General features: G+C 35.4%; 2 protein-coding genes across 5 annotated transcripts; one reads left to right on the forward strand and one right to left on the reverse strand.

Moving 5' to 3' along the window:
* Positions 1 to 709: 709 nt before the first annotated feature.
* Positions 710 to 3,436, reverse strand: LOC107756400 (ORM1-like protein 2). 2 transcript variants are annotated; one of them, XM_016573485.1, is made up of 4 exons: positions 3,141 to 3,304; positions 2,766 to 2,940; positions 2,022 to 2,173; positions 710 to 1,765 (listed from the first exon to the last, which is right to left on the reverse strand). In XM_016573485.1, the coding sequence occupies exons 2-4, from the start codon at positions 2,937 to 2,939 to the stop codon at positions 1,630 to 1,632; spliced, it is 462 nt and encodes a 153-aa protein (XP_016428971.1). In that variant the 5' UTR covers position 2,940; positions 3,141 to 3,304; the 3' UTR covers positions 710 to 1,629. The 2 variants fall into 2 exon arrangements, with proteins under 2 accessions (XP_016428971.1, XP_016428970.1); XM_016573484.1 differs by lacking the exon at positions 3,141 to 3,304 and adding an exon at positions 3,382 to 3,436 and having other exon boundaries at positions 711 to 1,765.
* A 5,400-nt stretch (positions 3,437 to 8,836) lies between these two features.
* On the forward strand, positions 8,837 to 25,971 carry LOC107756401 (PAB-dependent poly(A)-specific ribonuclease subunit PAN2-like). Of its 3 annotated transcripts, none has more exons than XM_016573489.1 (26): positions 8,837 to 8,914; positions 9,841 to 10,141; positions 11,275 to 11,444; positions 11,657 to 11,777; positions 12,233 to 12,310; positions 13,223 to 13,493; positions 14,871 to 15,216; positions 16,562 to 16,658; positions 16,967 to 17,086; positions 17,431 to 17,550; positions 19,052 to 19,180; positions 19,298 to 19,497; positions 19,578 to 19,726; positions 19,902 to 20,008; positions 20,578 to 20,676; positions 20,929 to 21,011; positions 21,083 to 21,224; positions 21,358 to 21,495; positions 21,582 to 21,641; positions 21,794 to 21,884; positions 22,450 to 22,607; positions 22,726 to 22,869; positions 23,188 to 23,367; positions 23,446 to 23,539; positions 23,632 to 23,823; positions 25,354 to 25,971. In XM_016573489.1, exons 2-26 carry the CDS (start codon positions 9,854 to 9,856, stop codon positions 25,386 to 25,388), a joined length of 3,612 nt encoding a protein of 1,203 aa, XP_016428975.1. In that variant the 5' UTR covers positions 8,837 to 8,914; positions 9,841 to 9,853; the 3' UTR covers positions 25,389 to 25,971. The 3 variants fall into 3 exon arrangements, with proteins under 3 accessions (XP_016428975.1, XP_016428974.1, XP_016428973.1); XM_016573488.1 differs by having other exon boundaries at positions 23,632 to 23,835; positions 25,354 to 25,388; XM_016573487.1 differs by lacking the exon at positions 8,837 to 8,914 and having other exon boundaries at positions 9,854 to 10,141; positions 23,632 to 23,835.
* The last annotated feature ends 479 nt before the right edge of the window (positions 25,972 to 26,450 follow it).

Genomic DNA, 26,450 nt, shown 5'->3' on the forward strand with positions numbered 1-26,450 from the left:
ATGATTGCTTCAGATGATTTACATGCTTCCTCGTAATATGATGCAACTTCATGCCACTCTCTCTGAGCATCAGACTTTAATGTTGTGTTCATTATAATTATGTTTATCATATTGAATAAACACCGGTGGCTAAGCAATGAGGGTCATATACTGCCACACGTGCGACTGTAAATGTCATTTCTTTGATATAGATCGATGTATGCAGCGATTTGCATATCATATCATCACATTAGGTGCTCTGAGACTTTGTATTATAGTCCAAATGACTTTATGACTGATAAGTTATCTTGTGCAAGAGCCATTTCAATTATACCAGTGCAACACCATACAACTGAAAAAAAAAGAACATACTTGACTGGAAATGTCATACTGAAATGTCATATTGTCTCATTTCCTTATTGTGACATTGGGTCCAAAAGTTAAAAAAAATGTCATCACAAATGTTAACGAAATGATGACTCGAAATATCATCATAAATTTCAGAAATTCAGATTATTTGGTTTATCTTCTTTTTGCCTAAATGCACTGCATGAACTCCACAAGTTTGTGTAAAACCTGATAATCGTGATCTCCAGCGTTACTTGAGAACGACCCAAAAACCATCTCATCACGTACATTTCGCATAAAAAAGGAACATGGAAAACGTAAAAAGTGCAGAATATACGATTTCTTTTTCATTTAACATTTTAATGTTTTATTTTTAAACATTCTGAAACTTTCAGATTACTTCCAGCTTTAGATTTGGAATACTTCATTTTCAATGTGGTCTCACACGTTTGTTACCCACTTTTGTTTCACTTTTATATTATGAACAAACATGATCCATCCAGACATGTACATTTTGAAAATCTATCATTATAATGTATGCGCACCAAGGCTATTGCCTCAAATTGGAATGTTTCATGATATGATAAAAAATGAAATAAATACAGGAATTCAAAGAAATCTAATATAACCAGCGCTCTACAACGTAAGCAATGAACTTTAAGAGAGCACTTTAAGCTTGTTTATCGTATCACATTCATACATTGTCGCAGATCACTGTTTTGCATTTATGGAGCAAATTAAATGAAAAATGCAATAAGGCAATTCAAATTAAAATCAAAATCAGTTTTTCTAATAATTCAACATAACTTATTTACTGCAGTTGTCCATGTTGTATATATACTAGAACACTGACAAAAACTGTCTGAATATTGTAATTCAGCGCTATCATGCTTTGACCCCACAGTGACAGAGCTTGTTGTGGCAAATAGGTTTATCCAAAGTGAACCTTAATAAAAATTAATATCAGCAGGTGATAATTTGGCACATTGTCTGGTGCAATGCAGTCAAAAACATCCTTGAATGTGATCAATCTAGAAATTGTGATGGAGATGTAGAGATTTTGATGAAGAGAAATTACAGACGTAAGACAGGATTTAAAAAAAGAAACGCCACGAACTGAATAAACCTGAGCATGGAAGGCCTTTTTTTAAATAGTGTACTTCAGTCCAGTGCAGTTTTGGTTTTTTAAGGCCTTACGGCTTTGGACCAAGGAAGCATCATGTGGAGAATAAAAAAATTTCAGTCATCTCATCTCATCTCCATGATGCTACATCCCATCCACAAGTGGGCTAAAGTGTCATATCAGTATTTATTTATACCAAACAGACGAACTCCATGAAACTGAGGCAACTTGGGAAGGAGAACACTTAGTAGTGAGCCTGTGTTTACTAGGAAATGAGTAGTATCATATTTGGTGTAGAAGCTGGCCAAGATGTACCTACGAAAAAAATAACAGCATTTATGATTATACTGTAAAAGATTATATATAATTGAGAATAAACAATAAAAAATTTATAATCATAAAATAGAATAAAATGTAATAAAGAATATAAATGAAATAAAAAAAGTTGATACAGAATTATAATAAAAAAATAGGTAATTACTGATTATATGATGAAGTAATAAAGCAGTTTATATTAATCGCATATGGTCCTATTTCTGTCAGTTACTAGAGAAATATGAATATGACTCACAGTACAATAGGTGAGATGGTGAGGAACTTTCTTGACGCTGTAAACTGGACGCCGTAGTCCATCTGCTCCCAGTGAGTAAGCAAACGTGCCTTGCCTTGGTCCGGTGTCTCAAACGGCGTGCCTTTGACGGTATGTAAAAACAGATACATTGCCTAGATGGCAGAAAAGTGAGTTAACACTTGACCACTGAACAAAGAAAACAACTTGTACATGTTTATTATATACAGACACAATATCACAATTACTGATGCTTGACGTGGCTTTGTTAATGTTACTAATGACTAAAGTGTCATTTAGCTGATTCTTTTATTATTGCTTTAGTGTTCTGTGAAGGATTCACAATGGGATTGAGTAAATGATAACAGAATTGTTCTTTTGGGGTGAACTATCATTCCTTTAAAAAAAACATTTTAATGGAATACTTGAAGCAAAAATGAAAATTTTCTAATTATTTAATCACCCCAAAGCCATCCAAGATGTACATGAGTTTAACTAATTGAAGGACTGGAGTTGTGTGGATCACTTGTGGATTATTGTGATGTTTTTATCATCTGTTTGCACTCTCATTCTGACGGCACCCATCAGAACAACTGAGCAACTGATATATTGCTACATTTTTCCAAATCTGTTCAGATGAAGAACCAAACTCATCTACATCTTGGATGGCCTGGGGGTGAGTAAATTTTCAGCAAATTTTCATTTTTGGGTGAATTATTCCTTTAAAGATTTCTGCCATGGACTGACCAGGTTATGAATTACATTGGTGAGAGTCCACACCACAGGCACACTGAGGAAAGGGATGCTGAGTAAGACCACATGCAGGGCAGTGGTGAGCAGCAGGTAGGCCAGCCAGATCCCCCGGCTGTTCATCACACGCGTGTTTGGGTTCACCTCGCTGTGAGCAACGCCCACATTCATCCTGCACGAAAACAACAGCCGTGATATGCTTCATGCAAACACCCAAAGCCATTAAAAACAAACAAGGATGCCCTTTAACAGAGACCATGCTCTGTAAAATGAGACATTCGTTATCACAATTACATAACTTTAACATCTGCGACGATAACTTGTCTGTGGTTTACTTAGGTGTGTATACAAGCGACCGAGACTAATATGTACTTTGCGGAGTCTTAATGCGTAGTATGTACAACATCCATGCAAATTTATCATCCGAACACTGTTAGCTATCCGGCTAGTGGATTCAACAGTAGTTCAGTCGTTGCTGATAAAAGATGGCAAAAAGCGCCATGAAGAAGAGTCATGAAGCACAAATGAAGCAAGCAATAAAAACGGCTCAACGTTAAAGTACATTAAAATGGTGTAAATAAAGAGCTAATGTTGTCATATGACAGCCACCCACCTTGCGAAGTAACCAGGAAATAGAGACTCTGCGGCTGTGTCTGAAAACCTAGCGACCTGCCTACGTAGACAGCATTCTAAGCGCGTGTGTGTGTGTGTGCGGCACGTGCGTATGCAGCGCAGAGGGTTTGAAACACAGCCATAGATTCTCTCCGCCATCTGATCTGACCATTACCACAACGAGGATTTAAAAATGTATTTTACTTTGTTTCATTCATTTTTTATTTTATTTCAGTATTTTAGTAAGTATTTTTTATTTCAGATTATATTATCAGGGTATTTTGTGTAGGAATTTATTTAGATATGTCTCAGCCAGCTTGTATGGAATATGTAGGCTAATTTATAATTTTATTTTCAATTATTCTAGTTTATTATTCTACAAATTAACAGTATATATATAAAATTAAAATCTAATTTAATGTATATTTTATGAACTAGAAATAAAATTCGTGTTTATATTTCTTCATTCTTTTATATCATATATTTGTAGTTTGTAGTAAAGCTTGTATGTTTTATTTCATTTCAACAAGTGCTGCTATAGTTGTTATAGGCCTACATTTGACAATTTAAATGTTTAATATTTTAAAAATATAAATAGGCTGACTTAAAAATATTTCATGAGTGAGAGACATTATCAGAGGTGATATCTATTGTTTTTATAGATTCATTGGAAGTGGCAATATTCCTACTTCCTTTTCACATACTGTGACCACAGGAAAAATTTCACACATGTATGTCATAATAAGAAGAATGATAAGAATGAGTATAGTTAAATATTTTAGCAGTGTTGTCAGAAAATGTCTGATGATAATGCTTGCACACGAAAAAAAAAGGTATTAGCTGGAATAAGTCAATAATGTGAACTCTGTCTTTGCTTGTCTTGTGTGTTTGTTGGTAAACCAAGTTCCCTTTTGTAGTAATGACATCATTCTTGGCAGGACAATACACACACGTTCCTGAGAGAACTGAGTGGTGACAGCATCTCAGAGTTTGGGACATATTTTGCAGGAAGCTTCATACCGCCATAAAGCGTAGCATGAATGTTTATGGAAATCACATCTTCCCTCTCCTTTTACAGAAAGTTGTTGACTTCAACTGGGAAATTTGCCCACATTTGCTCAGTCATTTCCTTGTTAATTAGAGTAAAAGTAATTTGCATGCATGTTAGTTCTTCAATTAATTTCTTTGTTCCCTCAACGAACAATACACATGAATGAAGACAATATATAGAAGACTTGTTGATATATTTATTAGCTATAAATTACGCACTTCTTTGGAAGTTAAAAATGTTACACATTGTGATACAATTATTGTACAATAAATATAGAAATAAATAAGAACACAATAAATAGTTCTATAAATATATCACCTCATACATGAACTCTCAATGTTAACGCAACTTTAAGATGTTATTAAATCCATGTTATTATAACACAGGAGAACCTTTGTAGAAGCAGCAAAAGCTGTTTGAACGTTTTGACCAACATGATCACAACTGACATGTATATGTCTTTTTCCTCTCAAACTAACACTGTTTCATCTCAACTTGAGGAGCTTCTTGGGAAGCCAGAAATGAGAAGACACGTGCAGATATAATAGAGAAGGAGTAGAGCCTTTCTACGCTGTCCCGACACAGAGCGTTGTCATACCAGTCCACTGCAGTCAAAGGAGCGTCCACCACTGGTTCCTGATCATCAAACAAGAACAATAATGAAATTAAAAGTGCTTACTAGAGAAACTGATGCAACAATCATTTACATACGAAACTTTCCAGAAGGATAACAGATAAGGATGTGGGAATAACTTTGTGCCTCTTGTTGAAAAGTGGCTGGTGTCCAGACACTGTATCAAAAGGAAGTACATGAAACAATAGCGAAGATTTTGAATAAGGCTACCTTAAGCATGTGCAGGAGGTCTCCGGTAACATCGGCGATCTCATTGGCGCGTGCTCTCCACTTGCTGCAAGCTGAATTTTTAAACACACCATTCTTGTGGAAAATTCTGGTGTAGTTTTTCAGAGCGAGAATAATTCTAGATTGACAAGTCTGCAAGACAGATAGGGACAAATTACAACATTTGACCAAGTAAACACACACTTTTGTATAGACCTTATTCAGGTTAGAGGCCATATTGAATTTTACGTGGATGCAAACTAGGCTGGATACTACAAATACAGTTGCACACACTGTATAAAAGTTTGTCATTTTCACAACTTTCAAATCTGTTTCATGGAGTTTTTGTCCACTTTGTGGAGTTTTTGTCCACTCACCCCCCCCCAAAAGACTCTTGGTCAGTTGAACAATTGGAATGTTGTTAAATATCAGTACAAAAGTTTTCATTATCGTCAAAAATTAAATATGGCTTTGCACTAAGGTCTGTAAGCAGTAGCCTATATAACAGTTGATCTATAAAAGAAATGAGAAAATCATTAATATAAAAGCATGCATCTGAAGTATTCAGTTATTTACCTCTCTGTTGTCTAGAAGGCTCCGTGGGTTACATGTGTCAATCGGTCTTATAGACACTGGAGGGTCATCAATGATACTTGACATTTTTGGAAACTCAACCTGCAGAGAGCATAAAAAATGCGTTAGGCCTATTATTATCAACAACTGAAGAATGTGCCTGAAAAAAAAATGTCTGAAAATAAATTAAAATAGATTAAATACATCATCCTTAATGTACGAACCGTGTTGTATAAATGTCTCGCCATCTCATTGAGTTTGATAGACAGCGCTTTGCACTCCGTGAAATTCACCTCACCAGCTGCGCGCACCGGAGCTCCACTGGCGCTCGACAGCGCCGATAACGCCACGCAAAGTGCCAATATTAACGAAGAATTCATAGTAACAAAATGTCCTATAGAATCTGATTATCCTTTCGTCTGCAGTGTTTAGAAGCAAACTGCTTGTAGTGTCAGCGTAGACGACTTTTATTCCGCTGTTGAGTGGGGGTGGTGAGTCACCAGGATTTTCCCCCGGCCGTGATCGGACAGCCAGGTAGACTTATTTTCGCTTTCATAAAAAAAAAAGGCCTACTGTTCTTCAAACACCAGTCTCCAAGATGCTCAACATAATACTTGAAACCTTGATGAGCTCAAAGAACTAATTAATAGCCTGCATGGCTTCTGATTCTAAGTAGCTCCATGATGAGTTTGAAGGACCTTTAAAGACGAAATACATTAAATATATTTTGAATTGTTTAACCAGGGTGTTAAGTCCTATTGGAATTATGGGGGCCAGTTGTGGTTTGGGGGTCTTAAAGCGAAATTCCACCCAAAAATGAAAATGTTGTCATTATTTATTCACCCTCATACCAGATGTATATGACTTACTTTCTTCTGATAATCCATCTCTGTGTCCATATAATGCAAGTGGATATTCACCCAAAAGTTGACACTTGATGATTTTAAATAAGTGGTGGTTTATAGTTTAATAAAGAGAGAATTTTCATTTTTGAGTGGAGTATCACTTTAAATATCCTTTTTACAAATAAGAATATATAAGTTTTAACAGTGTTTTTACACTCACAATACGGAGCCCTTAAAGGGACATGGTCATGGAAAAAAAATGATATCATATGGAAAAATAGATTTTAATGCTTTTGCGTTCTCTCAAAAAACTTTTGTCTTCCCTAAAGAAAGTTTGTGCATTTTGTGCATTTTGTGAATAAACACGCAAAAGCACTGAAATATGATTCTTCCTCCCATCTTAGTTTTTGCATGTCCATGTCCATTTAGGGCAGAGGTGCCCAAACTTTTTAATGTGAAGGGCCAAAAATGAAAACAAATTAAAGGGCAGTGGGCAAAAAGTAAATGTTGCATTAATGTATTCATTTTTTTTTTTTACATTTTTAAATAATTGAACTCACATTTAAATTACAGTTTTTAAACCAGATTCACTTGCATAGTTTTTACATTTCAATGCAAGATTAAAACAACAAAAAAAAGTTCAAATTAAAAATTATATATTTTTCCCTATTAAATTGTGTGTGTGTTTACATTTTATATTTTGTTTTTACATTTTACATAAATTATGTGTTTACATTTTTTCACATTTTAATTGTTTTGTTATATTTCTGACACTGATGTAGAATCTTTTTCCTACAGTACTGGTGCTGATTGTGGTGTGAGGTCAGATATGAGTGGAATTGTCTTGAAAATACATCCTCTGATTGATATTCTAACAAATATTATTAGTTAATTATTAAATTTGAAATTGAAAAGAATTGCCATCAACCTGTCCACTGATGTGATGTAGTAAACAGAGAGCCACAACTAAAGCGATACGGGAAGTTTGATGATGCAATAATGAGTAACTACTATAATAGACCTAATACTTAAAACCATGCTATACTAACTAACCTAGTACTGTTGGATACAATTTTACTAAAGCTCCAGGTATTTATATATGGATTTATTTATTGTATTTTTATATGTATTTATTTTTTATTGATTGGTTGATGGAGTGATTGAAATAAAGAGATTTGAGTTTCACATGGAATTGTGAGTCAAGGTATTTTTGGGAGTGTACCTCTATTTTGCTGATAAAAGTAAGCATTAACTTAGAACTCTGCATTACAGGAATTTTCTTCATTTAGAACTCTGCATTACAGGAATTTTCTTCATTTAGAACTCTGCATTACAGGAATTTTCTTCCACCTCGACTAAGCAGATATAAGATTCATGAGAATTTAAGGAGGTAAATCTCTTCTGTAGATCTTCCCATTCACAAATGTTTCACAAATTCATTGACGTTACTATAGAGCAAAACAATTCATCCATTACAATTGAAATGATAGAACTTCCAAAGCTGTAAACCTAACCACACAGATTTCTAAGTATACTGAATGAGATAGTTCCCTCATCTGAAAGTTTTTTTAATTATCAGAGGAAGTGAGACTATGTCCACAAACCATGCACAGAATTTCTTCTTTCCTAAAGACGGTAGTCTGCTTGTAGTGACTTAAACATCCATCTTGACTGATCCTAAGTTGCAGCTGAATTTAGCTTTTCTGGACATGTTTATCCTTAAACTAAGTCTACCTAAACTACCTAAGTCCAAATGTGGTATAGGGTTATTTATTGATGAGTCAAATCACCTCATCAATAAACAACCCTACCACATTTGGACTTAGGTAACAGTTCTGTACATTCATTTTACCTGTCAGGAAAATTTGTAAGGTTTATATTTTGTTTGTGTTATCACTTGAAATTTTTTTTTTTAGATTGAACATAGATAGATAGATAGATAGATAGATAGAAACCAACTTCCAACTTAATATTTTCAGTTATACTATTTTCATTTTCATTTCAATATTTAATTTAATATTTGTAAACAATATTTAAATGATATTAACCGTTAAATAATATTTTCATTTTTAATTTCACTGTTCTTAACTTAAATAATACTTTTTAAAGCGCCTATGATGATTCCGGATGCAGTTCAATCTCACCCGGAAGTGGGAGCTTGTTTTTGTTTTGAATGAAGCGAGTAGTGTGAGCATATGGATCCGATGATAACTGTATTCTAAAGGTATTGTTTTTTTCCTGTTAAATGTCCACACTACACATTTAGGTCCCTTCCTGCTAGTTTGTTGAAAGAACTTTAGAAACGAATTGAAATCCTGAGTATAGATGTCGCACACCTCGATAAGATAACATCCCGTTTATTTACGTAGTGTGCAACAGTATTGCTGTGTTTCAAAACCTAGTGAACTGCCTACCTAGACAGAAGTTTTGGGAAGCATAGGCGCGTCATCCAGAATTGGTATGTGCTTGTTCAACTCATGCGGATAAAAATGCTGCCTAGGTAGGCAGCTCACTGACTTTGTAAAAGCAGCACATACAGTAAGTCTCCATGACAACTGGATGTAATTGTCTAAATGGGTGCCTTTCTCATTTCTTATGAGACGAAGAATGTATTGGTGAATGTGTCATGTTTATAAACTGCTGTGCCTTTAAAATGTCACACGGTTGACAGTTTTATAGTTTATTTTAACTATTACTAACTTTATGACTGTTTAATAAAATTGTATTTAATGCTAATATTTATGCAAATATCCAGTTTTCAGTAATTAATTTACTGACAAACCTAGCAAAATATAAATTGGTAAAAAGAAATATTAATAGCAATTTAATTCTAATTAGGGCTTTTCATGTAAGCATATTTTATTTGATGCATATTCAAGTCTATAAAATGTTATTTTACTACATTTAAAAAAATGGAGGGAGAGATTAAATGCAGAACGTTTGCTTTTATTTCCATATTCCATATTTTAAGAAGAAAGCTGTAAATAATTATTTATTTATTTATAATTTTTAAAAAATTTTTTTTTTATGTTTTAAGAGCAACATCTATATTATATACACATAGAAAAAGACAGTAATTTGTTTTCATATATATTTATAAGGGAAACAAAAGGGCACCCTTGACCCCATTTTCCAATCCCTCTAACCCAGCACCACCATCCTCATGATGAACTTCGAGGGTCTGGACCCGGGTTTGGGCGAGTACGCACCCGGCTTGCATGGCGGCCTAGAGCCCGGTCTGGACTCTTCAATGGACCCGCGGCTCGACCCGGCACTGCTGCAGGGTGTGGAGCTCGACCCCGACGCGCTGGCTGTTCCCGTATCCGAGTCCATGCACATAGTAGAGGGCATGTACTCAGAGCTGCACAGCATGGCTGCTGAAGTCGGGATCCCTGTGACGGCAACACACTTCGACCTGCAGGAGGAGCTGCTGTGGATGGGGAATCATCGGGTAAAGTGACACAAAAGTTTGGAATAATTATATATTTTTTTAAATGTTTTTTTAAAGAAGTCAGTTATGCTCCTCAAGGCTTTGATCAAAAATACTGTAAAACATTAATATTGTTAAATATTCTTACAATTTTGAATTGTAATAATTAAACTGTTTTCTATTTTAATATATTTTACGATAGCAAAGCTCAGTTTTCAGCAGCCATTACTCCAGTCTTTATTGTCACGTGATCGTTCAGAAATCATTCTAATATGCTGATTTGGTGCCCAGTTATTAATAATGGTGCTTATTATCAATATTGACAACAGGTTTTGCTGTTCAATCTTTTTGTGGAAACTGTGATACTTTTTTTTCAGGATTTTTTGATGAATGGACATTTCAAAAGAACAGCATTTATTTGAAATAGAAATCTTTTGTAACATTATAAATTTACTGTCGCTTTTGATCAATTTAATGCATCCTTGCTGAATAAAAGTATTAATTTCTTCTTCTTTTATTTAAATTACTTACACCATCATTCAAAAGATTGGGTTTTCATGGTTTCCACAAAAATATTAAGAATCACATATTTTTCTTGAGGAGCAAATCAGCATATTAGAATGATTTCTGAAGGATCATGTGACACTGATAGTAATAGAATATTCTACTTTGCCATGAGAGGAATAAATTACATTTTAAAACATATTCAAATAGAAAACACCTTTTTGAATTGTAATAATATTTCGCAATATTATGGTTTTACTGTATTTTTTTATCAAATAAATGCGCCATTGGTGAGCATAAGAGACTTATTCAAAAGCATCTCAAAAAGTCATAATTATTCCAAAACTTTGACCAGCAGTGTATGTCATCTACTCAAATAATACGCAAAGCTATAAAATGAATCAGTATACCTAGCAAGTGTTATCACCAAAAATTTTGCATGAATGGATAAATGTTTCTATTGAGGTTGGGAGATTTAAGGCTAAAGTTTAATTTCACTCCAAAAATTCAGCTGTGGTTTTGATAGACATCGGACGCATGATCTCTGATGTACTTCCACATTGAGGAGGTGATGTCACTTTATTCACAAGCGTGAGCCGCATTACTGACTTGGGTGTGTGTTTGTTCTTTCCTTTCCTGTTTCATAACAGGGACATGCAAGTTCCTTCTTTGGTCCAACAATGGGCCGCTACTCCTCTTTCCAGGTGCATATGACCGATGACATTCGCCATATCCAGAGTATGGACACAGGGGTGCTGTTTCTGACCAAAAACAACCTCAAATGCCTCACCCGGGGAGGTTTAATTATGTTTGATTATCCGTGAGTTGCACACCCACATATGCTACAATTATCATTTGAAGATGTAAATGCAGGTATCGTGTCCAGACTAGCACTGGTGTGAGTCGGAAGCCCTCAAAGCCTAATGTCATACAGAACACAGGCGTATGCTGTGAATACTGTAATAAAAAGTTTTATTTGCTTATGTATGCCTATGTGTGGGTGTTCATTCATTCATTTTTTTTTGTTTTCAGAATGGAGGAGGGTGCCAACATGCACAGTTTGATTCTGACTGATAATAACACATTGTTAATGGGGGGTCTGCAGAACTATGTGGCCGAATTGGACCTCACAACAGTACAGGAAACACAAAAAGTGAGATGATACAACACTACTTCAGTAATGCTTTTAAACAAAACTTTACCTGTTTTTATATAGCATTTATTCATTTACTTTTTTTTTTTAAATAAAGATGAAAGAATGGACATTTTATTGTTCAGCTTTATAAAATATATACAGTGGGTACGGAAAGTATTCAGACCCCCTTAAATTTTTCACTCTTTGTTATATTGCAGCCATTTGCTAAAATCATTTAATATAATGCCATTCATTTCATTCTTAATTCATTTTGATATTTGTATACAATAAAATTAATTAATAGATTAACAGAAAAAAGTTTTCTTTTCATTTTATAATCTAAATGATTTATGACCTTTGTGGGATATAATGTTATGGGAATTTTACACTGATCTATAATAGATTAGAGGATGTTTCAGTATTTAAATAGTCAGAAATCTTTTCCTGACATTTCCTTTCCACTGTCGCTTTAGTTTACTGTTGAGGTGCCTGGAGTCGCCATCATGAAACAGTCCAATCGCTTCTTCTTTTGCGGTCACACGTCTGGCAAGGTGAGTGAAGGAGTAAAGCGAAAATGGATGTGGAACAAATTGTTTCCTCCTTTCTCTTTTCCCGCAGAATAGAGTTTTGCTCTGAGCTAATGTGGGAACATGCTGCCTACACTTCAGCTGTAAACACGGGTAGAATTCATAGGGCTTTTTTATTTTTGTGCTTTCACACATTCCTAATTTTCTCACAGGCTGATCAGCTCAGACTATTTGGTAGTTGGATTTTTCAGCTTGTCCACAAAATTAAGTGGAAGAGCTTAATGTGCATGGATCTATCTGTCTCACCACAACAACTTATATTGTGGTTCATTGAAAAACATCGAAAAAGATTTTGGTATTTCATTAGTAACTGCAGTAATGTCATTTTCCAGCATGTAGTTGACATTTATTTAAAGGCACAATATGTAAGATTTTTTTTATTAAAATATCCAAAAACCACTAGAACCTTTTTTTTTTTTGTGTATAAAGTAAACTGCAAAAAAGATAAAAGACTAAATTGGTAAATAAAATGTTGAATTGGTCACAATATACTATATCTAAACATATATAAAATAAATAATTTCCCTTATAAATTTTAACCTTATTTTCCATTTATTGATTTCTGGTATAGATTTATAAATGTATTTATTTTATTTATTTAGTCATTTAGCAGACGCTTTTATCCAAAGCGACTTACAAATGAGGACAACAGAAGCAATCAATTGTAGTATTAAAACAACTAAAACAGGGTGTGCGCGGGTCCTTAAAAAGTCTTAAAATGTCTTAAATAACGTTTTGAAGCCTTCACTTCATTTTTCAAATGCATTCATCAATATGCACAACCTTATATAGTCTCTGTAGTAAAATATATAGTAATCAACATTAATTTAATCTCTTCATTGTGATTTGTGCATTTGTGTCAATTATTTGTCATAGGTGTCCCTGCGTGATCTACGCACCTTTAAAATGGAGCATGAATTTGACGCGTTCTCTGGCAGCCTGTCTGATTTTGACGTGCACGGTAACCTGTTGGCGGCATGTGGCTTCTCGAGCCGTGGCCTGAATGGACTGTCATGTGACCGGTTCCTCATGGTGTATGACCTGCGCATGATGAGGGCCATCACCCCAATGCAGGTCCACGTGGATCCCCTTTTCCTCCGCTTCATCCCCACATACACCTCCCGCCTGGCTATCATTTCACAAACAGGTATGATGCATGTTACGTGTATGTCACAAAGGTGGTAGTACTGGTAGTGGTTCAACGGATCACAAATCTCACGGTTCGGATCACATTACGTTGTTCGTGCTTCATGTGTGTGCAGCTGTGCGCGAGTAACGAATCGAGTTCCCTTTCGCCTTTTCTCTCTGGAATTGTTTAAAATTCGCTTGCTTGTGTAAATACGAACAAATGATAAACTTATACTCTATTATGGTTAAATTTTGCAATTAATCCGCGGATCATATGCGTGCCGAACCGTGGGGCTTGGTCCGTACGGATTACGGATCAACTACGATCCGTTTAACCACTGAGTACTGGTGGTATTTACCTAACTGTTGTGACTGAAAGGAGAACTTTAATGTTAATACGCAGAATAAAATACTGTGAAAAATACACAGGATAGTATTGGTGTGGATGCCACACCCCAGTAAACTGCCAACTGTCCCTGATGTGTCGAAGAAATGTTGGGGGATTTTTGTTTGCAACCTGCAAAGTATTTTAATCATCCAATAGTAGTCTTCTTTGGATTACCGTTGTTGTCCCAGCCTCACATTTAATCTAGTTCTTTTCTTCTGAAGCTTACTGATCTTATTGCAGTTTTTCAGCATTCAAAAGTCCCACCTTACTTTCATTTCCCCTTTGGTGGTAGATTTTCAGTCGGTGAGTCACATGAACTAATCATGCTGAAGGTGCTAAACAGCATTCCAGTGAGGCATTACAGAGTACTTGGCTTGAAGACATTCTCACTCAACATTTTCAATGCATTTAACAACTGTAATGTTCAATATTTCCAAGTAGAAAATGAACAAAATGTAGGTGGGTTTCGATTTTATTCGAAAAAAGGGAAGTTATTAAATGTTTTTTAAATATTTCAGGTTAAACATAAATTATTTATTAATTATATTGTAAATAAAAAATAAAAGATTGCATAAAAATAAAAGTCTTAAGACGGTTTTAATTACAATAATTTTTAATAAAATTTTATAAGAACATTAATTTTCTTTTTTTATTTTAAAACCAGGTGAAAAAGCATCTTGCTCTTGAGTTAGAAGTTGAATCAGACTCACTCTGTCAGTACATCGTTCAGAGTTGTTACTGAGTTTACAGTTGACTCCCTCACTGAACCGCAACACATTTTCCATTACGTCCGATTTGAAATAAGCACTGTTGCTGTCCTGTGCTAGTCTATTTATTTTTTGGTTGTTTATTTTTAAATATACATATTTACAACATAGCTTTGCAAATTAGCAATGGTAGTCTGCTAAAAAAAAAAAACCCAAACAAATATTTTAGAAAAATATTTGTGATTGTTTTTTTTTTGTCAGTGAGATCCTGGTGTGTGAGTCTGTGTCTTTGTGTCTGTAGGTCAGTGTCAGTTCTGCGAGCCCACCGGCCTGGCCAGTCTGGCTGATATTTTCCACGTCAACACTGTGGGGCAGTTGCTGATGAGCTTTGATGTGTCCTCCAGCAAACAGGCGCTCTCTTTTGGGGACTCTGGTGGCTGTGTGCACCTGTGGTCCAGCGCCCCTGAGGTGTCCTTTAACAGTTACTCCAGGGAGACTGAGTTAGCCCTGCCCTGCCTGGTGGACTCCCTGCCCCAGCTGGACTGGAACCATGAACTCATGCCTCTGTCTCTTCTGCCCATGCCCCTCACCAGTACCGAGCCACTGCTTTCTGATTGGCCCACCTCCCTTATCACGCCCAGCCCCAGGTGATAAATATGAGCCATCATATTTACATAATTATTATATATATACACAGTAGCATTTAAAAGTTTGGAGGGAGTTTTTGAAAGGTGCCTCTTATGCTCACAAAAGCTGCATTTATTTGATCAAAAATACAGTAAAAAAAAGTAATATTGTGAAATAATATTACAATTAATTTTTTATGTTATTTATTCCTGTGATGGCAAAGCTGAATTTTCAGTATATTATCTATGTTGAAAACAGTCGTGCTGCTATTTTATTTTTTGGATTCTTTGATGAATCTTCCATCATGTCTTTAGTGTCACTTTTGATCAATTTAATGCATCCTTACTGAATAAAAGTTTTAATTTCTTTCTAACCTCAAACTTTGTTCTTTAGTATACTGCATATTTTGGCAAATGTAGTAGGTCATCTGGGTATTCTATGCATACATACAGTTTGCATACTGTGCACAATATGCATACTATTTTTTGCAGAAAATTGTAGAGTAGTGTGGTATTCTGTACAGTCCTTGTATCTGAGTGTTACTGTGTAATACTGCCCCCTGCAGTATGTCTAAGGCTGGGTCATGATCCTAAGTCATACACCTGGGGCCCATTCTTCGTACGTCGCTAGCTCAGTTAGCTGGATTTGATTGTTGACGATTTGGCATGATCTTGGATTGTTTGGTTCTTCTAAGCTCATCCCGGAGTTGCTGTCATAGCAACAGGTCCGTAAGCTTAAACCTGCTCGGGAGCAATCTTTTTAAGCAGAATTGATACTTAAAATCTGTCCTCTACCACCGCGACTTTATTACAAGAGTACCCTACTAATCCAGGGACCATAATTTAAAAATAATAATCATTTAAAAATTTATTTAAAGATAATATAGTAATTATGGGATTTTTATGGGAGTGGCTTGATGGAGTGCAGGAGATGCAGATAACATGATCTTGAGCCTTGAGAAAATTTAATTAATGCTGTCACGTAACAAATCTGTTCAAATATAAAATTAAATGAATTGCTAATTACTACATTGAAATAAAAATGTAAAGCCTGTACAAATATTAGAAATCGTGAATATAAATAATTGGGAATCATGTAAAAAAAACCGAATTAGCCAGATCCTGATTAGCGCGATGATATCATCTTGGATGTGACATTTCATCTCGGATGTAATAAGCGACGTACGAAGAACGGGCTCCTGGATCAGTTGTGATATTTACTAAATTTTAGCAAAAATACATTTGGTATCTCTCACATTTTTTATTCACACTAATTTCATTTACACAGTTTTTGTATATAAATTCCCCCAACAAATGACATGCAAATGGTGTTTTGTTAATGTAAATGTGTTCTTTTCACTGTCAGACGAGCCCCTCTGGTAGATCCAGAGATTCTTAGGACAATGAAAACTGTGGGCTTTATTGGATATGCCCCCAATCCTAGAACCCGTCCCAGAAACCAGGTAAGCATGAGCTCTTTTCAAATGACACCTAACTTGATTCTAGTTTATATTTGTATGGTCTAAAGATGGCAAAATGCTAAACTCAACAGTTTTGAAAGATTTCAGATGTGTGATCTAAATGTGTAAACATGGTAAACAATTATCAAGACAAAGATTTTCCATATGTTATAAGAAGGAAGTGCTATCTTACAGTAATGTAGCTGATCTAGAGTCTCTGGTATGTTATTTGACAATGCGTCAAGCATTTCAGTGCAGTAATGCTGTCTAACCAGTAGTTTATTTATGCTTTTTGTCTCTGTTTTTGCCAGGTTCCTTATAAGATTAAAGACATAGAGCTTGAGTATGACAGCTATAATCAAGTCCCAGAGTCTCCCATTGGTCGAGATGAGGAACCGCATCTTTACATGGTTCCAAAGAAATACAGGAAGGTAGTGATCATCCCATAATTCTATGATCTTTGGTAATGATTACGTATTACATGAGCGATTTTGTCCATTACAAATGTTGACAAACAAGTTCTTTTTAGATGAAATAATGTTTTCTATATATATATATATATATGAACTATTTGCATGCAATTTAAGAAACGTAAAAACTAGAGGGGGGATATGAAAACTAAGTCAATGAAAGTCTTACTGCAGTTGAATAATAAAATATTAATCATTAATCACAATGCCCGATTGTGGGATCACTGGTGATTCTCATGTTTATTATAAACACCTGAAACACTGGGTTTATACGGTTCTGATTATGTGGCATATATTTATATCAGGTGACCATTAAATATTCCAAACTGGGACTGGAAGACTTCGATTTTAAGCACTATAACCGGACATTATTTGCTGGTTTGGAGCCTCACATACCCAACGCTTACTGCAACTGCATGATCCAGGTGAAAACACACACATACCATTTTTACTGCATTATATTATTATATTGAATATATTCATTTAGTATTAAATATATGAAATGGTGACGACTTTTTCAATGTTATGATTCATCAAGCAAACATTAGCATATATATATATGTGACCCTGGACCACAAAACCAGTCATAAGGATAAATTTTTCGAAATTGAGATTTATACATCATCTGAAAGCTGAATAAATAGCGTTCCATTGATGTATGGTTTGTTAGGATAAGACACTATTTGGTCGAGATACAACTATTTGAAAATCTGGAATCTTTTTTACTAACAAGACATGTTAGGGTTCTTTGGAGATGTAATATTCCAGCAAGCCTGCTTGATCAATTACCAAAGTTAAATTGCCAAAATTATTCAGCAAAATAAGATTTTCTTATCAAAGTGATAAAATGTTTTGTTGCAAAAATGAGTACACCCTCCTGAAAGTAAAAAAAAAAAAAACGTTCACAGGTTTAAAGGGGTCATATGATGCTTTTTTAAAGATCATTATTTTGTGTATTTGGTGTAACAGAATATGTTGACATGCTTTAATGTTCAAAAAACACATTATTTTTCAAATACTGTACATTATTGTAGGTCCTGAGTTGTGCTTTATCAATGCTGGCATGAATTCACACACTACTGTGTGATGTAATACAAAAACCTGAAACTGAAGATGCTACCCTCTTCTCATTCCCTGCATTGTTGGGCATTTTTTTTTACATGACAATGAAGATATTCGTTCTCCTGAGTTGAAAATCCTTCAGTGGACATGTATTTCACTCAATCTTAACGGTCTTGAGCAGCTGTGAGAGATTCTGTAGAGACGAGCTGAGCAACACTCCCCATTAAAGACCAGGGCATTTAAGGAGGTCGTCCTCCAGGAGTTAAACAGCACAGATGTGAAAATTTGTCATGAACTTGTACACTCAGTGCCAAGAAGGGTCAGAGCAGTGTACTTTAAGTTCTGGAGGACATATAAGTACTAGAATATTATACATTTTCTGAATTAAATCTAGGGTCTACTCATTTCTGCAATCCTTTATTTAAACAAAATTGGCTAATTTACTTATCCTACAGAAAATATTGGCATATATTTTGTTGTTTTTATTAAGTATATGTTTACTATGTTTCAATTTTGCCATCTTTCTATGAATTATATTAGTGATCATTAAGAAAATACATCTTTTATATTTGTTCAGAGGGGGTGTACTCATTTATGTTGTGCACTGTATATATATACAAACACACACACACACATACATATATATATATATATATATATATACATAGTTATACACATTAAATGTAATTGCCTGTTATATCCCTGAGGAATCAAAAAAAAAAATCCCAAATGTCACCGTGCCCATTATATTAAAAAGTCCTTGGAATTTTTTAAGCTCGCTAAGGAATTTTGGGAATGCACAACTTTGGATGTTCCAGCTCCCTGGAATTTTATTAATAGTTAATTCTGTGTATGCTGTGGCAGGTGCTGTACTTCCTGGAGCCAGTCAGGTACTTGGTACAGAATCATTTGTGTCAGAAGGAGTTCTGTCTGGCCTGTGAGTTGGGGTTCCTTTTTCACATGCTGGATTTGAGCAGAGGAGACCCCTGCCAGGTACACTAACACTTTCATTTCAATCAGAATTCATCCTCAGCTGAATGTATGCATTCAGAGCTGTCAGCCATGCATAGCATATGCACACACACAAAGCACTTGTTTGTTCCTTCACAGGCCAGTAATTTTCTCCGGGCTTTCCGGACAATCCCGGAGGCGTCGGCGTTAGGTTTGATCCTGGCTGATTCTGATGAACAGACAGGGAAAGCCCGTCTGGGACGTCTTATCCAGAGCTGGAACCGTTTCATACTTGCACAGCTGCATCAGGAAACACTGGAGCAGGAAGGGCCACAGGCATACAGAGGAGCCAGCAGCAGGTGTGGAGCTGCATCATTCTTGAATTTAATGCAATAATTTACACAAGAACGGAGTGTTTTATGTTTTGTGTCCTCGGCAGTACGCTGGGTTCCTCGGGGGAGTCTGTGATTGGCCGATTGTTTGGCTGTGAAGTGGAGAATAGCAGTTTGTGTCGCTGTGGAAAGGAGACAGTTCGCTCCTCCTTGACTTTGCTGTTTACCATGCACTACCCTGAGCAAAGATCTCCAGGTCAGAACCACCAAACCGCACATCATTCACACATGAATCCATCTTTGTAGACCAATAATGGTACTTCATGGGCATGAAGTACAGATGTTTTGCTTGAGTTGTATGGTTTGATTTAGATTTTTCTGCTTCTATAAACTGCATGAATTCATTAAATAAATGGCTTTCATTTGGACAGATAAGACGATAGAGGAATACGACTTTGCAGAGATCCTGAAGAAGAGTATTTGTCTGGAACAAAGCACACAGGCCTGGTGTGACAACTGTGAGAAATACCAGCCAACAGTAAGTTTTTACACACATATCTATAAACACACGTTCAAAACATTAAAACAAAAATTGGACTCAGTTAGCTTTTTATTTTGAAAGAAATTAATACTTTTATTTAGCAAGGATACATTAAATTGGTCAAAAACTGTAGTGAAGACTATTTCAAATAAAGGCTGTTTAACTTTAACTTTCTACAGTACACAAAAAATCCTAAAAAACTAAATGCATCAGCATTTCCACAAAAATGTCCAGCAGCACAACATTGAATTTTCATCATTGATAATAATAATAAATATTTATTGAGCACCAAATCAGCATATATTAGAATGATTTCTGAAGGATCAATGTCTTCTGAAAATTCAGCTTTGTCATCACAGGAATAAATAACCTTTTAAGATATATTTAAAATAAAAAAAACAGTTATTTTTAATTGTAATAATATTTCACAACATTACTTTTTATTGTATTTTTGATCAAATAAATGCAGCCTTTTGAGCATAAAAGACTTATTTCAAAAACATTAAAAAAATCTTACCAACCAAAAGTGTAAAACCACAAAATGCTAAATATTTATGTATTTTTAGGTGCAGACCAGGAATATTCGATGTCTGCCTGATGTTCTGGTGATCAACTGTGAGGTGAACAGCACTAAGGAGGCAGAGTTCTGGAAGGCACAGACTGAGGTCAGACCCATATGATTGATATACAGTAATGCCTTTACAGAATTCAGCCATAAATCTGCCCTTAAATGTTGGAGTCATTACTTAAAGATGCCTTAGTTACATGATATTTTTCTGTCATATTATAATACATATTATGCATTAGCAAAGCAACAGCCTGTTCATTCAGCTGATCGGTATGTTATTGGAGTGTAACACTCTAGGCACATTGATTTGTCTTCATTTTCCATTCATCTTTTTTCTTTTTGTTCACAGTATGCGTACAGCAAAGCTTTGAAGAAAGAAGCAGCTGAACCTCCCAAACCCAAAGAGCCTTTACCGACAGAATGGTGTTTAGAGTAAGTGTGCTGATTGTAGAAATGCATCTGTTTATATGTTTTATGTATAATAATATATAAATCATGTACAGGGAAGAGCTGTGCAGCGTGGAGGGCTTGACCTTCGACACTCAAGCGGAGGATATGAGGCACGTGTGGATCCCTCTCAGTCTGAAGATGTGCATTAGTAAGTCTCAGGGCCTGGAGGTCAGCAGCCTGTCTGAGGGAGAGGAGGTGAGGAACACCTTTTCACTCTTTCAACTTCATTAACCACGTCAAGATTTGTCATACCTGGGAAAGATGACTCGTCTTGAGATTATTTAAACTGACCCTGCACAAATAAATTGTGTCTTGTTTCTTCTCATAGCTGACTGAAAGTGAAGAGGCAGAAGGAGCGTCTGTCTTTGACCTGGTTGTCACCGTATCTCATATCCAGGATGCTCGGACCGGAGGAAATCTGGTGGCACATATCAAAGTGGGCGAGACCTATCATCAGAGGAAAGAGGTGTGAGCAAATCTTTAAAGTACTTGCTAAACCTCTGACATAATATGTTGGACATGAGGGAACTGTGTTTTCTGTCTTGCTTTCAGGGAGTAACACACCAGCAGTGGTATCTGTTCAATGATTTTCTGATTGAGCCCATTGACAAGGTAAAAATACCAAACATCAGGCAAATTTCAACTTTTCCTATTATAAAACACCCTTATTACCATATATTATGGACTAGCACATTAAGTTCTGTATTCCCACTGGAAATGCATCAAATGTGACACTGAATTGTGTTGCAATATGTCTCCATTAGGCTGAATCAGCTCAGTTTGATGTGAACTGGAAGGTTCCTGCTGTACTTTACTACGTCAAGAGGAACTACAATGCCAAGTATGATTTGCGAAGTATGTGATCATTTATCTCACAGAATCTACTTTTCGCCTTCTCACTAAAAATGTGTCTGTGCTATCACAAAAATGTTATGAAATTTGCATTTTATTAAGTCTTATAATATGCATACACTACTGTTCAAAGAACTGTGGTCAGTATTCAGTATTTTTTTAATTAAATTAATACTTTTATTTAGCAGGGATGCATTACATTGATCAAAAGTGAGAGTAAAGACATTTATAATGTTACAAAAAATGCCTTTCTTTTGCACTCTCTATTTATCAAAGAATTCTGAAAAGAAAAATCACATGGTTTCCACAAAAATATTAAGCAGCACAACTGTTTTCATCATTGAAAATAATCAGTGTTTCATGAGCATCAAATCAGCATATTAGAATGATTTCTGAAGGATCATGTGAATAAATTACATTTTAAAATATATTCAAATAGAAAACAGTTTTTTAAAATTGTAATAATATTTCACAACATTACTGTTTTTTCTGTATTTTTGATCAAAGAAATGCAGCCTTGATGAGCATCTGTTTTAATTATTCCTTCATCTTCTCAATTTCCTCCTAGTTAAGAACCCTATTGATGCCAGTGTTCTACTGACGGAGGCCTCGTTGGCACGGAAACAGAGGAAGAGTCACGCCACGTTCATACCCCTCATGGTGAGCGAGATGCCGCAGGCTGCAGACCTTGTTGGATTGGATGCAGAATTTGTCACGCTCAACCAGGTCAGTGGGAAACTCTTTAATGTTCTATAATATTATATAATATAGTATAATAAATATTTTTTTGACATTTGGTCCTACCCCAAAATTTGAATGCTTTTGTGTGTTGCTGCTTGGACAGGAAGAGGCAGAACTGCGCAGTGACGGGACCAAGTCCACCATTAAGCCCAGTCAGATGTCTGTTGCTCGCATCACATGCGTGAGAGGCCAGGGAACCAATGAGGGAGTGCCGTTTATTGATGACTACATATCTACACAGGAGCAGGTCACAACACTTTTTGAATCATTCTAATTGTAACATAATAGGGAAATGTCACATAATAGGGAAATTACCTTTTGAATTGATCAGGACCTGTTAATGACCTCATAATGTGAGAACCACAGTTTTGTGCCTTATCAGGAGAGATGTGTTATCTGTTATTGTCACTTGTAACAAGGATTATTTTTGAATCATTTAATCGGAAGGTGAATCACAGGGAACAACTATTACTGTACTAGTGATTTCCACATGTTTGCTTTCTGTGTTTTTGTCAAAATGTTGGAAAAACCTTTCTGCTGCTTACTAGTTTTTTTGCATGTACAGGTGGTAGACTACCTGACTCAGTACTCGGGTATCAAACCTGGAGACCTGGATGCAAAGATTTCCTCTAAACATTTGACTACTCTGAAATCTACATATCTGAAATTGCGATTTCTTATCGACACTGGCGTTCGCTTTGTCGGCCACGGGTTACAGAAGGATTTCCGGGTCATTAACTTGATGGTGAGCTGAATTTTTGTGAAATAATTTCTATTTAGTATTTGGAAATTGTGAACAAATATTAACCCCTTACATTTTTAGGTTCCAAAAGAACAGGTGATTGACACCGTCTACCTGTTCCACATGCCTAGGAAACGAATGATCTCTCTACGTTTCCTCGCGTGGTACTTTCTCGGTAGGTTTCTTGCATAAACTTTCCCTTATCTCCTGACCTCATATGTAATTTTCTGTGAATCAGTGTTTTTTGCTTTTTGAACATTTGTTTAGATCTGAACATTCAGAGCGAAACTCACGATAGTATCGAAGATGCACGGACTGCCCTACAGTTGTACAGAAAGTACGTGGAGCTGAGTCATAACGGAGGACAAGAAGAGTTCCGGAAGGTTCTCAAGGCTCTCTATGAGAAAGGACGCAAGCTAGACTGGAAGGTTCCAGACATTGACTCTGCAGATGGTCAAGGTAGCCCAAAAAGTACGAATCACTGACATGGAAGTGAGATTATTTCATAATAATATATATTAGTGCTTATGTCTATATATAACAGGTATTAAATAAGTACATCAGAACAATATTTTTAGAGGCTGTTAAACAGTTTAGAAAAACATTTTTGCAACACTTTCACAGTTGACCGATATGGGTTTGTCAAATGCAGATACTGATGTCCTGTGAGTTATTTTGATGCTAATATACTGTATATATAATACAATAAAATGCACACAATGAGGAGGTAACCCTTCTGTTAAAGGAGTAGTTCACACAAAAATGAAGATTGGCTGAAAATGTACTCACCCTCAGGCCATCCAAGATGTAGATGAGTTTGTTTCTTCATCAGAACAGGTTTGGAGAAATTTAGCATTACATCACTTGCTGGATCCTCTGCAGTGAATGGGTGTCGTTAGAACGAGAGTTCAAACAGCTGATAAAAACATCACAATAATCCACAAGTGATCCACACGACTCCAGTACAGCCATTAACGTCTTGTGAAGTGAAAAGCTGTGTGTTTGTAAGAAACAAATCTTTATTTAACTTCTGACTGTTGCTTCCGGCTAAAATATGAGTCCTCTATACATAATATTGCTGTCTCCAGTGAAAAAAGTAATCTTACCTGAATCAAGGGAGAAATATGCACAGATCAAACAGTTTTTACAAGCGAAAACATTCCAAATTAGTTCTAAACAAATGTTCTGTGTAATGTGAGAGGACGACAGGGGATGGACTTTTATTATGGACTCATATTTTGGCCAGAAACAACAGTTTAAAGTTAAAACAACTTACTGATGGATTTGTTTCTTACAAACATGCAACTTTTCACTTCACAACATGTTAATTCATGGAATCAGTCGTGTGGATTATTGTGATGTTTTTATCAGCTGTTCGGACTCTCATTCTGACGGCACCCATTCGCAGAGGATCAATTGGTGAGCAAGTGATGTAATACTAAATTTCTCCAAATCAATTTCCAATGAAGAAACATACAGATCTACATCTTTGATGCCCTGAGAATGAGTACATTTTTAGCACATTTCCATTTTTAGGTGAGCTATTCTTATTCGCCCAAGAAGGCCAAATATTGGCCAGTTAATCATCCTGAAATGTAGTATTGTCTATCTCTACAAAGTGTTAATTGCAAAAACTGAAATATTTCAATTTAACCACATAACAAAGCATGTGCCCATTATTTTTAAAAAATCTTGCTTTCATCATTTTTTTTTTTTTTTTTTTTGGTGTAAAACTATTTATTTTCCTATATTTTTTCCCATTATTTTGTTGTGTTGTTGGTTGTTAGTTATTATTTGTGTCTTGTAGAGGTTCAGAAATTAGGATTTTGGTAGAAATGTGTTATATTTCAAGCTGAGAGCAGCTATAAAACACAAATGTGATGTCAGAGGCTAAATGACTTTCTCCACGTCATTTTTTTTTTTTTGCGTGTACAATTATAACAAATATTGTTTGATGCTGATCTTCTGATGCTCTTTTCCCCTTTGCAGGTACAGCCGTGTTTCCCTCTGTGATGGGTTTATGAGTAGACCCATGTTGGTTATATTCCTGCCAAACAGATGCCAGCATTTCACCAGTCATTTCTTTCAGTTCTCCTTTAACATCTCTTGAGCCAAATTACACCTCTTAATGAGTATATTTCATTATCATTAGATGGCAAATCTGAAATGAGGCTTGTTATACTGTGTTGGAAATGTCTGTTTTGTTATTAAAAACTGTTGGAATCAAAGGCAATGTTAAAACATTTCATCATGTCAGGGTTTTCTCCACCGTATTGTGTAGCCTGTATGTGGTATTAAGAAGAATATGCATAAGGAACAAGGGTGGGAAATCTGTTTTCAGGACTGAGACCTGATTCAAAACTCATTAACCAAGTGTTTTTTTTTTCTTTTTCTTGTGTTTGACTCCGCGGTGGCTTTTTTTCACCAAGGTATTTATATTGTGTCAAAAACTGCACCTTATACAGAATATGAATTACTGCACACAGTATATGAATTAAGCAGTCAATGGGTTTACTGTGTTATTTTCTATATTGTAACTATGATGTACACTTCCATTATGTGGCAGCTGAATAAAGACTTCTGATTAATCTTTGAGTCTATTTCAAAGCTCATTTCAACTGTGTGGATTTTTTCAGCAACTTCAATTGCATTAAGGAAACCATTATAAAAAACTGAGGGTTAATGTAGTCTCAAAGTAAAAAGAAATTTCAATCTGTTTATCTAAGATATGCCAAAACAATAAAATGATATTCTATGAGAACACATAAAAACAGGATAACATGCATTTAATTAAAAATAAAAGAATAAAAAGCCATGGCAATATATGTAATTCATATACATTTTCTAGTTATGCTCTGCTTTAAAATACTTCATTAGCTGGATCAGAAGCTACTCTTCTGTATGGCATATTTACTCACAAGCAATATTGATGTTTGATTAGGGACTGAATCATTCTCTTGATTTGGTTATTCTCCAAAGAAACAGTAAAACTGGTCTGAGGATTTATAAACAAAATGATCTGAACTTTGAATCTGAATGATTCTGAATGCTAAAAAATTTGCAGCTGTTGCTCATACAGATTTCTC

Source organism: Sinocyclocheilus rhinocerous, unplaced genomic scaffold, assembly GCF_001515625.1.
Source record: "Sinocyclocheilus rhinocerous isolate Xijiao unplaced genomic scaffold, SAMN03320098_v1.1 scaffold712, whole genome shotgun sequence".
Lineage (NCBI taxonomy): Eukaryota > Metazoa > Chordata > Actinopteri > Cypriniformes > Cyprinidae > Sinocyclocheilus > Sinocyclocheilus rhinocerous.